General features: G+C 36.4%; 1 protein-coding gene and 1 non-coding gene across 3 annotated transcripts in view; both read right to left on the bottom strand.

Moving 5' to 3' along the window:
* Positions 1-611: 611 nt before the first annotated feature.
* The window catches only part of CCDC186 (coiled-coil domain containing 186), a 40,257-nt gene continuing 28,623 nt past the window's right edge, over positions 612-12,245 (bottom strand). For both annotated transcript variants that reach the window (XM_012803566.2, XM_023511743.1), the window contains 6 exons: positions 9,886-10,141; positions 8,253-8,442; positions 7,036-7,116; positions 4,394-4,604; positions 2,381-2,600; positions 612-1,335 (listed from right to left, as the gene is read on the bottom strand). In XM_012803566.2, the coding sequence (XP_012659020.1) occupies positions 1,252-1,335; positions 2,381-2,600; positions 4,394-4,604; positions 7,036-7,116; positions 8,253-8,442; positions 9,886-10,141 (1,042 nt within the window). In that variant the 3' untranslated portion in view covers positions 612-1,251. The remainder of the gene's footprint in view (positions 1,336-2,380; positions 2,601-4,393; positions 4,605-7,035; positions 7,117-8,252; positions 8,443-9,885; positions 10,142-12,245) is intronic.
* LOC111724343 lies at positions 9,162-9,287 on the bottom strand. Its single transcript, XR_002772656.1, has one exon. It is a non-coding gene; the product is annotated as a U6atac minor spliceosomal RNA (small nuclear RNA).

Genomic DNA, 12,245 nt, shown 5'->3' with positions numbered 1-12,245 from the left:
TACCATGTGTATGCAGACAAGGTAACTTATTAAAGTAATTCTCTGAATGTAATGAAATATGAAATATCATACTCAGGAACTAAAGTGAGAAATTATAAAAGGTGAGAAAAATTTCAATGACATAAAAATACTATGGCTGCCAACACTGAAGTGTACATCTTAAATAAATATTGCAAAAATCCAACAAGATACAAAAATTTGGCTCTAAAATTCCTTTGGTTACAGAGATATAATTATTTTGTGTTTTAAATAAATACAGCAAAACATTACATTTAGGGGAACTGTATGATTACTTCACTCTATTACATAGTTAATTATATCAATAGTAAAGAATGGTGCTCAACTGAAATGATTCATAGTGCCATATACTGATTTTTCTTGGGAACTGGATCTTTATAAATATCTTAAACACTATTACATTTATTTATGCACAATGTCAATAAAGCTGAAGACTTCACTTTCAAAGAATTATTCATCTCTCTGTTCTAATGATTAGTTACGCTTCACATTTTAAGATACAACTGGAAGCCCACAGGAATTTTCTAAATAAGCATGTTACTAAAATCATATTATAAATAACTAGAGATTAAAAAAATTCAACTAATAACTCAATCTGAATCTGAAAACAATGTACCTAACACAGGTAAGAAAATATATTCCTGACCAAGGCATATAATGCCTAATCACTGCTAGTTACCAATCGCTAGCTTTCCTAGTTAAGTCCGATTTTCATTAAAATTGAAATTAAAAGATTTAAATAATCTTACGTATCCCTAAAATACAACCAAATGTTATAGTGGAATGTCAAAACACAAATTTTTATTATTTCTTTATTTGTCGATATTGGAGAAATAGCATAGTACTGAATGATTAACACCTGTCTTTTCATGCATACTTTCAAAAACTTGAATCATTTTTGACATTCTATATTTTAAAAAGAAGAAATATGGACAAGGGTTTTTTAAAAAGCCCTTTAGTAATGTTCAACACTTCATATGACTATGAGCAAATTAAGTAGTTTAGAATCAATGGCAGGCTATTATACTGTACAAAACCAATTTTCATCAAAGCTTACACTCTTACAGTATATACAGCAATGCATTCATATTGTAAAAGGATACTTTTTTTGTACAGACGAAGCGAAACAAGTTTACTGGCTAACACACAAAGCAGGGAAAAGTTCCCAACAATACTGTGAGTGGCACCCGCTCTGGTGTGGCTTTTGTCTGTTCACTGAGCAAGAGCTTTGTGTTAGGTCTTCTCTATCCTCTGTTCTAGTTCATGCTGGTGCTTAATAAGACGTTCTATTTCTGTTCCAAGTGTTTGCAGATTTTCCTTTAAAAATTGAAGAAGAAAGGGAAGAGAAAAACAGAAGTACCAATTATAACAAATAATAAATAAAAAGACTCTGTTTGAACTATTTCTGCCTAAATTTTGAAACTGAAATAGTCCCAAATGCCACGTGAGATTAACTAAGCACACACAGTTTTAGTAAAGCAGTTCTGTTCCTTTCAAAGTCACACTCAATCTTCCATTAATTTTGAGTACATAAAATGATTGCTTACTAGATTTAAAAATCATTTTTTAAAACCATTACTAATTATCAAGGCCCAAACACAGGAAAAATAAAATAGTTGGGGCAGATAATAACTGCAAAAAATAAAGCTAGAAAATACATTAAAAATGCTATAATCTAGGCAGTACCTGTGGCTCAAAGGAGTAGGATGCCAGCCCCATATGCCAGAGGTGGCGGGTTCAAACCCAGCCCTGGCCAAAAACTGCAAAAAAAAAAAAAAAAGCTATAATCTTAAAAAATTGTGTTTCAGGAATTAATTCTAACCAAGTATAGGTCAAAGGCCATCCAATGCAAGTACCCAACTCATCTTGGTGTCAAATGGCTAACCTAATTTTGCTATTTCATCATCTTTTCTCTCTAGCTTAAAAAATTATTTTTAGGCCAGGTATAGCAGCTCACACCTATAGTCTCAGTGCTTTGAGAGACCAAGGCAGGAGGATTGCTTGAGCTCAGGAGTTTGAGACCTGCCTGGGTAACAAAGCAAGACTGTCTTTACAAAAATACAAAACAGCTGGGCATGGTGCTACAAACATACAGTCATAGCCACATAAGAGGCTGAGGTGGGATGATTGCTTGAGCTCAAGAACTGGAGGTTACAGTGAGCTGTAATTAGACCACTGCACTCCAGCCTAGGTGACAGAGAGAAAAATACTAAAACATTATTTCAGGGTAAAACATGGAAAATACTAAAACATTATTTCAGGGTAATATAGAAATAGCCCTTTTAAGAGCTAACTCAGACTATGATACAGGCACCATTTTGCCATGTTTATTGGTTGGTAAGTGAATGACAAATACAGATACCTTCAAAGTAATATTTTTTAGTAATGTATCCTCCAAAACAGCCTGTAATTTTCGGTTGATCTCCAGGGAGAGTTCCAATGTTAATCCACTATCAGCTGGATGGGATGTATATAAAGATGCCATAATGCCACCCCGTCTACTTAAATGGACTTTGTTATAATCGGATGCCTCTGAAGAAAGTGTGCCTGATTCTTCCCGTAAAATGTAACTCTGAATTATTCTGTAAAACAAAATGACATTATCAGTAGTATACCTGCCAATTATAAACACTGGAATTTACAAGAGTCAACTAATTGTAAGCATAAAGATTAGCATGAAATAAATATTAGATTAATAACCAATGTATTAGAAAGAAAAGGAATTTTGCTGGGTTTTTATTAAACCATCCCATTTTTGTTCTATCATGGCACTTAAAGATACAAAAACACTGCTTTTCTATTTCTATCCTTATTACTTTAATCAAAATATGTGAGCAGTTTCTTTATTGTTCTAATTTCTGTTAATATTCTCTATTTTCCTATTATTAAACTTAGAACTCTGTATTTTACTCTTTGAAAAGCCATAGGCAAATTTTTTTGTAAGTCTAAAATTATTTCAAACTAAAAATCAAAAAGTCTGCCTTACCATATTAAATATACTTGGGTGTAGGTCTCTGGTGTTCTGGGTATACTGCATGGGCTGCATTATATACAGCATTGTACAGTAAGAATTAGAGAAGACACAACATTGCACTGATGCTTATCTGGCAATATCACTCCGATATTATAATGGAAGGTTTTGTGTGATGAATATGTTTTATATATAAATGAGTACAGTTAGATTAGTGTGGTGGTGATGCCTCTTTTTACCTGTAAATAGTTAAGTATGTACATGAGGCTCCACTTCTGATTATTGCAGTGTTCAGTTCTAGTTTTTACTTTTATTCTTCCAAGCATTCAGTTTTACTTTTATGTACTTTAGTTCTGAGTTAGACCTGTAGATGTGTACAGATAGTTCACATTTACGTACTGCACGTAATCACGCTACTCAGCATTGATGCTATATTGTATTAATAAATAAAAGCCACATACAGAGGGGGGAAAAGTCAGGGAAAAAGACCTGCAATATAAAACCACTACTCTTATTTATATTAACACAGTTTTTGTGAGGGGAAATTGGCACAGCACAGCTCTAGATTCAGTCAGAGCAGTGTCTGGGTCTCCAGCTCCATCCCTTACAGGATGAGTGGTAATCCTGGATCATTTAGTGATTTAACCTGAACCCTAGTTAACGTCTCTGTAAATCAGAGAACGCACTCTCTGAATAGTTGTAAGGAATCAATGAGCTATTCTATACTACATGCATTGTGCCTGGTACTAGAAGGTACACAGTTGACTGTGGCCTACAACTCCATATAAATCTCTTGGTGCTGTGGCACTAAAATAAAAAGTAGAGCATGACCAGGCCTGGCGGCTCATACCTGAATCCTAGCACTCTGGAAGGCCGAGGTGGGTGGATTGCCTGAGCTCAGGAATTGGAGACCAGCCTGAGTCAGAGCAAGACCTCATCTCTTTAAAAAAAAGAAAAAAGCCGGGCATTGTGGCAGGTGCTGTACTCTTAGCTACTTGGGAAGCTGAGGCAAGAGAATCGCTTAAGCCCAAGAGTTGGAGGTTGTGGTGAGCTGTGCTGCCGCAGCACCCTACCGTGGGTGACAAAGTAAGACTCTGTCTCAGGGAAATAGAAAAAAGGTAAAGCACTATCTTTTCTTAATTCAAAGTCAGTTTAGTATCTTTAAAAAATACCTTTTGAACTCTCTATACCTTGGAGGAAAGCCCTTCAAGGTGACAGTTTTCCTTCATCTCTATATTCCCTAAACCTGCAACACAATAGTAATCACAAAAGACTGGGAACCAAATGACTAAATAAGATTTTTTGAAAAGTAGGCTTTTGATATGATTAATTTTGAAAACAGTAACTTTAACATACGGATAACAGTATTTTAAATACAGACTATGCTACCATAATAATACATACTTTGTTTTTTTCCTAATTTCTTCCACCAATTGTTTGATATGGTCTTCCATAAATTCTATCTTTTCATTTTTCCGGGCATGTGCTTTCTGCAGCCTAACTATCCTCTCAATCAACATGGCCTTGTCTACTTCTGGAAAGTTATCCACAGCTACTGATGACCTGGTATTTTCTGGAGATCTATCTTCTGCACTGCTTCGAGCATTAAGGGACCCTGAAGAAAAAGAAGGTAGTTTAGATATCATGTTTAGTTTAGAATCCTCTCTCATATATTATTTATTCCAGCATCACTTTCAAACATTCGCCCTAACAGTGCTGGACACAGAATACAACACAGATCATATGCAGTCTGAGTTCTTGTTTCTGAATATACTGATAACTGAAATACGTTTTCCTCGTAAGTCAGAATAAAAAGTCTACATTGATACTAAAATTTAACTATTAAATATGAGAGAATAGGAAAAAGCATAGAGAGTGAGGGGGAAGGGCAGTATATGAGAGAGAGGACAGAACATGGAGGGTTAAGCTCTGGCTTCAGCCAACCTGCATTCAAATCCTCCTTCTCCACTTACTGGTTACGTGACTCTGGACTAGTTATTTAATACTCTGTGCCTTTACTTCTTCTTAAAACAGGAATAATAACATTACTCACCTCACAGGACTGTTATCCTCATTTGAGTAAGTTAGAATGTGTACAGCACTTAGAACAGTGTATACAGTAAGCACTAGGTAATTGTCAGGCATTATTTTTACCCATACTTTGGTGAGAAGAATTTCTGATCCTCTTTACAAAGATATGTTTTTTTTCCAACTCCATTTTGTAGATTAAAGGCAAGTAAAGTATCTTATCCAATGTTATACAACTAATAAATGGCTAAGCTGGGATCTAAATACCTATCTGTAATTTCAAATCCACGGTCTTTCTCCTACACATTTTTCCCCCACTATTGTAACAGTTGTGATGTTTTTTCCCTTAATGTGCAACTTTTGGAGGCAGTAAAGTGTCGTGGCAAGCAAGGACTCTAGTTGGAGAATTCTGTCATTGCAGATTTTGGGCAAATCCCGTAACCTCTCTGAATCTTGGTGTCCTCATTTAAAAATGGAAATTATAATACTTAACTTGCATTACTGTTCTGCAGAGTAAATGATACGTTCCTGGTATTTCAAAACTTGGTATGACTACGCTAATACTTTGCCAATTATCACTTTTACAATAGCATTAATTGATTTTATAGTATATACATTTTACTTTAGACCACAGGCATATCTATCATGAGAAAAGCCAAAGATTAAAAAATACATATGGTTAGACAATTAAGTTCACAAACTTATCCTAGAAAAAGTGTTATTATATACCTCATGGCTGAATGTCACATCACCTCCAAAGCACTCCCCCTGGGAAGCTCTGCACTGATGCCAGTGCCTAGTCCACCCTTCAAAGCAATTCTGAAACACTTTGCCGAAATGGCCATTAGAGCTTTTGTCATATGAGGTCTGACAATGAAGTTCGTGAACTCTTCCTAGAAAAAGTGCTTTGAAAGGTGGACGAGGCACTGACATTGGTGCTTAGCTTCCCAGAGAGAGAGAACTTTGAAGGTGATCATAGCGACATTCAGTAATGAAGTATGGAGCCTTTTCTTTCTTTTTTTTTTTTTTTTTAAGAGAGTCTCACTTTATCGCCCTCAGTAGAGTGCCATAGCATCACAGCTCATAACAACCTCCAACTCCTAGGCTTAGGTGATTCTCTTGCCTCAGCCTCTGAGTAGCTGGGACTACAGGTGCCTGCCATAATGCCTGGCTATTTTTCTGTTGTAGTCTGGCTGGAGTCAGGTTCGAACCCGCCACCCTCCATATACGGGGCTGGTGCCCTACTCACCGAGCCACAGGCGCCACCCAAGTATGTAATCCTTTTTCCAAGATTAGTTTGCAAACTTAATTGTCTGATCTCATACATGTACTTAAACACAATTAAATTGTACACAAACTTTATGGCCACCTTGTATATAAATTTGATATAGAATGATGATCATTTTATTAGTTCTCAGGTAGTAAAAGTAATATACAAGTAAAAGACAGCAGACTACACCAAATCTCTCTATATGGATGGATAGAAATTTAAAGAAAATGTACACTGTGGCACAAAATAAAGCAGTAGTAGGTAAGAAAAAAGAAGGTGGGGAGACGGGGCAAACAGAACCCTGTAATAAGGCTGCAATCCTGGGTGGTTCATAGAATTAAATAGCAAATCAGACATTATTTACAAAATGTTACAGGTAACCCCCATTTTTTTTTTTTTTTTTAATGAGAGTCTCACTCTGTCGCCCTGGGTAGAGTGCTGTGGCATCATAGCTCACGGCAACCTCAAACTCCTGGGCCCAAGCTATTCTCTTGCCTCAGCCTCCCAACTGGCTGGGACTATAGGCACTTGCCACAGTGCCCAGCTATTTTTTGGCCTGGACTGGATTTGAACCTGCCAGCTCTAGTGTAGTGGCTAGCATCCTAGCCGCCTGAGCTACAGGCACTGAGGCGTAACCCCCATTTATAATACTTCAAATGGAACAAAGCATATCAATACTTTTTAAAATAAAAAATGCAACGTATGTTTATAATCAATCACTAAACAACTAAAGCCATTCGTTTTTTACCAGATGAACTAGAACGACTTCCCATGCTGCTGACTTCTTTATCATAATTTCCATTCTCAATTTGATCTAATTTTCTTCTTGCTATAGGAAAAAGAAATGGATCACTTGTGAAAATTATCATGATCATTTGCCCACGTCATCTCTGATTTTAATTGCTAAAATCATCTAGGCAAAAACGGCATAGGTAAGAGTAAGTTATTGAACACACACTTTAGATATAGGTCTGTAGGTAACATTCATATAAAATGACATCTGGAACTATATAGGTCAAATACAAAATATATACAAATAAAACCATGGTAACTGGTACCAGAATCACTTAATTACATCGCACTTAACTTTTAGTGTCCTTATATAGTACTAGAAATTTCTCCCCCATTTCTCTATAATTACATCTTGAGAAACAAACTAAATTTAATGGCAAATATCTGAATTATCTTCATATGAAGTAAATACAAAGTCTCTTTTATATCATTACTATGTTTTACTCTACTTTAAACACAGATAAAACAGTAGGGAAGAATAAAGAATAGGAAGTTGGAAGACATATCTTAATTTTATGCTTTGTATCCTAAGCATATAACACAAGATACCCAATAATCATATAAATTTTTAAACGAAAGAAATGTGGGTTATAGTTTTAGTTGTCAATTGTGTCTGGGTACTTTACAACCTTTTGAGGTCTGTTTCCCCAAACCTACTTGAAGGGTAGTTCTGGACAGTCTCTAAGAGCCCTGCATCTAGAGTGCAGGTACCCAAGATGCCGCACAGAACAATTCACTGGCATGTGAAAAAAGAAGATATTGGAACTGCTATTTATACTTATATTTAAATATAGAGCTTTTTAAAATTCTATCTTTGATTTTTTCTAATGCATATACCGTGCAAGAGTAATACATGTTTAAAATTTATAAGTAAACATTTATAATTTGGAGGACAAATGCTTAAATAGATTTTTATTACTGGGAGTATGTGATCACGAAAGTTTAGATACTACTTTCCTAAAATAATTCCCTAATTCTCAAACTTTATGAGTCTGAATAAACATCCTTTAGCAAGGAAGTCAGACTTTTAATGGAATTGTAAGAAGGTTAGCAATTTGGTTTGTGCACATAAATGTGATAGAATCTAATGTAAAATATAATTTTTCCAAAAAATTCTTAATGATTAAAGGAAACAAAACCCATTCAAGGTCCAAGTACTAAAGAAGGTTATACCTTGCTGAAGCTGTTTGGTAAGATCCTTGATACTAGAGGCGTGTTTACGTCTTTGAGTTACTAACTCATCTTTTAATTCTTCTACCTGGGTACTCAGCGCTGTAATTTCTGTTTGCCTACAAGTAAGTTCAGCTTGCAAAGTTTGAACTTCTTCTTTTCGTAGCTCCTCCTCTTTCAACAATTTACTTTCCTAAATTTTAAATCAAACAAAACCACCAATTTTAATATGTTTGTTTCTGTTAAAGCTCACACTTTAAAACTTTAAAAATAAAAGTCCTTTTTTTTTTTTAAATCATAGCTGCAATCATGGGGTACAATGTGCTGGTTTTATATACAATTTGAAATATTTTCATCAAACTGGTTAACATAATCCTTGATGGTATTATTTCTCACCACATTTTCTTTATTGAATTCCTCAAATTCCTTATATAGCAAATTCTACACATGCAAAACAACATGTGATAGGGATCTCTGAATTTTGGGGCTAAAGGCTCAAATTACTTCTATGAGTAACTTGAAGATACCCTCATAACTTGAAAACATTTATTTTATTAAATCATAGCTGTGTACATTAATGTAGTCACGGGGTACAGTGTGCTGGTTTTATATACAATTTAAAATACTTCCACCAAACTGGTTAGCATAGCCTTCATGGCATCCTCTTAGTTATTGTGTTAAGACATTTATATTCTACATTTAGAAAGATTCACATGTACCCTTGTAAGATGGACCATAAGTGTGGTTCCACCAATCACCCTCCCTCCACCCATTCTCCCCCCTCCCCTCCCCTCCTGCTCCCCTTTCCCTATATTCTTGGGCTGAAATTGGGTTATAGCTTTCATATGAAAGCTATAAATTAGTTTCATAGTAGGGCTGAGTACATTGGATACTTTTTCTTACATTCTTGCGAAAAAACGATGGTTAGATGCCCTGAAGTAGGTGGCAATGCCTTAACCGTATGCGTGTTGTCAGGCCTGAGGGCCTCTTCCATCCTTGTCAAGGGGAGTGCTAACCTTCTCTCCTTTCATACAACACATAACTTGAAAATATTAAACCATTTTTAAGCTATAAAAAATATGAACTGATTCCAATTAGGGATGACATAAATTGTGGTTTTCTTGTTTTGAAAGTGAAATAGTCTTCATCATTACTTTAGGAAGAAATTTTATTATGAATTACAGCAGTTAAAGGACAAAACTTTTTTTTCTCCCCAGAGTCTCAGTCTGTCACCCAGACTAGAGTACCATCGCCTTAGTCTAGCTCATAGCAACTTCAAACTCCTGGGCTAGAGCAATCTTCCTGCCTCAGCAACCTGAGCAGCTGGGACTACTAATTTTTCTATTTTTATTAGAGATGAGTCTTGGTTGCTCAGGCTGATCTTGAACTTCTGATCTCAAGTGATCTTCCTACTTTGGTATGCCAGAGTGTTAGGATTACAGGCATAAGCCACTGCACCTGGCCAAAACCAAAGTTCCTTATAGCATCTGAAATTACCAGAATGTTAGTACCCACAGAAAAGAGCTTGAAATCAACTGGGATCACTTTTATATTAGTGATTATTTATATTATTAGGTAAATTAATTTGTGCTTCTTACTATGCTGCTTTGAAAGTTAAATGCACATTTATACTTACCAAGTTAGTATTTGTCTGTTTCATTTGTTCACATTGGCTTTGTAACTGACTTTCACTACAGGAAAGTTTATCAAACTGTGACTGCAAAGAATTAGATTCAGACTGAAGCTGTGCATTCTTACTAGTGAGCTTTTCTGTAAATAGTAGTAGCTCAGATTCTCTTTTCCTACTGCCTTCGATGTCTTTTTGTAGGTCATTAATCAAAGAATTAAGACTTTCCACTTCTTCCTTCAAATTTTCAATTTCTTGTTTACCTCTAAAAAACAAAGTTTATATTTAAGAAAAAATTAAACTATTAAAAGACATAAAATTAATGGTTTGGGAATTTTCATCTAATCAAATGCTTCCACAAAAGTACTTTTATTCATGCAAATATTTGTGAATGCCTAATATATGCTAGGAACTAAGAGCTGGGGACATAAATGAGCAAGACCAACATGGCCTCAGTTTTCAAAGAGCTTTTCGTCAAGTAGGGAAATTATACAAGTGTGAAAAAACATTTTTGATGCTAAAAGCACAGAGCAGATCACCTAAACTAGTGTGAGTCTCAAACTAGTACCTAAAGCAGAAGTCGGCAATCTTTTCCTACAACAGACCAGACAGTAAATCAGTTAGGCTTTTGGGTCATACAGTTTTGCTGTGACTGTTCCACTCTGCCGTCACAGTGTGCGAGAGCTGCCATGGATATTACATCAATGAATGAGTGTGGATCATTCCAAAAGAACTTAATTTACAAAAAGAGGCAGTGGACTGAATTTGCATCAAGAGCTTGGCTTGGACTATGGCAGCAGCAGTGAGGGTGTAAAAAGTAAGTAGATTTGACAGATATTAAAGAGTCACATTGATAATACTTTATGACTAGCTAGATGTCTGAGGGGAAGGAAGGAAGAACCAAGGATGACCCCCAGAATCCCGGGCTAGACAGTTGTGTGGATGCTATGGTTACTATTCATCCCAGGAACAGAAGAGGAGAAGCAAGATAGAAAAATCAATTCTGGATATGTTAAAGTTTGAGGTGTCTTTGATACTTATGTGCCTGGAGTTCAGCAAAAATGCTAAACATAATAGTTCAAAAGTTCTCATACTATAAAAATAGTTGGGATTGGCTTGGCACTCCAACCAAGCGATGCACTGTGGTTAGGGTATCGGCCACATACACAGGGGCTGGTGGATTTGAACCCAGCCTGGGACTGCTAAATAATGACAACTGCAACAACAACAACAAAAATAGCCGGATGTTGTGGTGGGTGCCTGTATTCCCAGCTATCTGGAAGGCTCAGGCAAAAGAATCACTTAAGCCCAAGAGTTTGAGGTTGCTATAAGCTGTGACACCACGGCTCTCTACCGAGGGTGACAGAGTGAGACTGTCTCCAAAAAAAAAAAGTTGGGATCACCTAAGGGTACAATAAAGTTAAGACAGGGCTTTATGACACAAAGAGAATCCCACCAAGGAGGCTGAGAAAGAGTAATACTAGGAGAGCAAGATGAAAATGAAGCCAAAGGAACAGAGCAAATCAAGAAAGTTCAGTGGTGTTGAACAATACTACAAACTCAAGCAAAGCTGGGTCTGAAGTATGCCCACCCTATGTTAGGAAGCAGTAGTAGTTTGTAATGAAATGTTGGGGTACAGGCTAGAATGAATGGAGGGGACTAGAACATAGGAAGTGAAGAAACAAAGAGTGAGTATGATCCTATAAAGAAGTTTCATTGAAAAGAAAAGCTGGGAAGGGAAGTTCATAGGAGTTTTGGCTTTTTTAAAGACACAATCATATTTAAATGTAGAAAAAAAAAGTAAGTCAATGGAGAGACATCTTAAGGATGAAGAAGGAATAATCAAGAAAGACCCTGAGAGGGTAGAAGAACTTGGGATCACAGCAGAAGCAGAAAGAATAAATTTTTGGTTCAGAGAAGAGCGAGAACATTTCTTCCACGCTCAGAAAGAAAATATGGTTGCAGATGCAGGCAGTTCATAGGACTGATAGCCAATAACTCTCATTTTTTCCATGAAGAAGTAATCATAGGCCAAGAGCACATGGAGAGGTAAAGGGAAAGACCACAGTGGGAAGCAAGCAGTAAGTAAAAAGTAGTAAGGTATGGAATAGATGCTAAGAAGATGTGGGGGAGACGACACTCTGACCAAACATATGGCAGGATTAGAGATGCATTAATATCCCCAGTTGGGAGCCAAACCCCAACTCTACTAAAAATAGAAAAAATATCCAGGTGTTGTGGTGGGCTCCTGTGGTCCCAGCTACTGGGGAGGCTGAGGCAAGAGGACTGCTTGAGCCCAAGAGTTTGAGGTTGAAGTGAGGTATGATGTCACAGCACTCTACCCAGGGTGGCAGAGTGAGACTGTCTCC

This window comes from Otolemur garnettii, unplaced genomic scaffold (assembly GCF_000181295.1).
Source record: "Otolemur garnettii isolate 467f Iridium unplaced genomic scaffold, OtoGar3 scaffold00021, whole genome shotgun sequence".
Classification (NCBI taxonomy): domain Eukaryota; kingdom Metazoa; phylum Chordata; class Mammalia; order Primates; family Galagidae; genus Otolemur; species Otolemur garnettii.
Note: the sequence above shows the minus strand (reverse complement) of the source record. Positions and strands in the feature narration are given on the sequence as shown.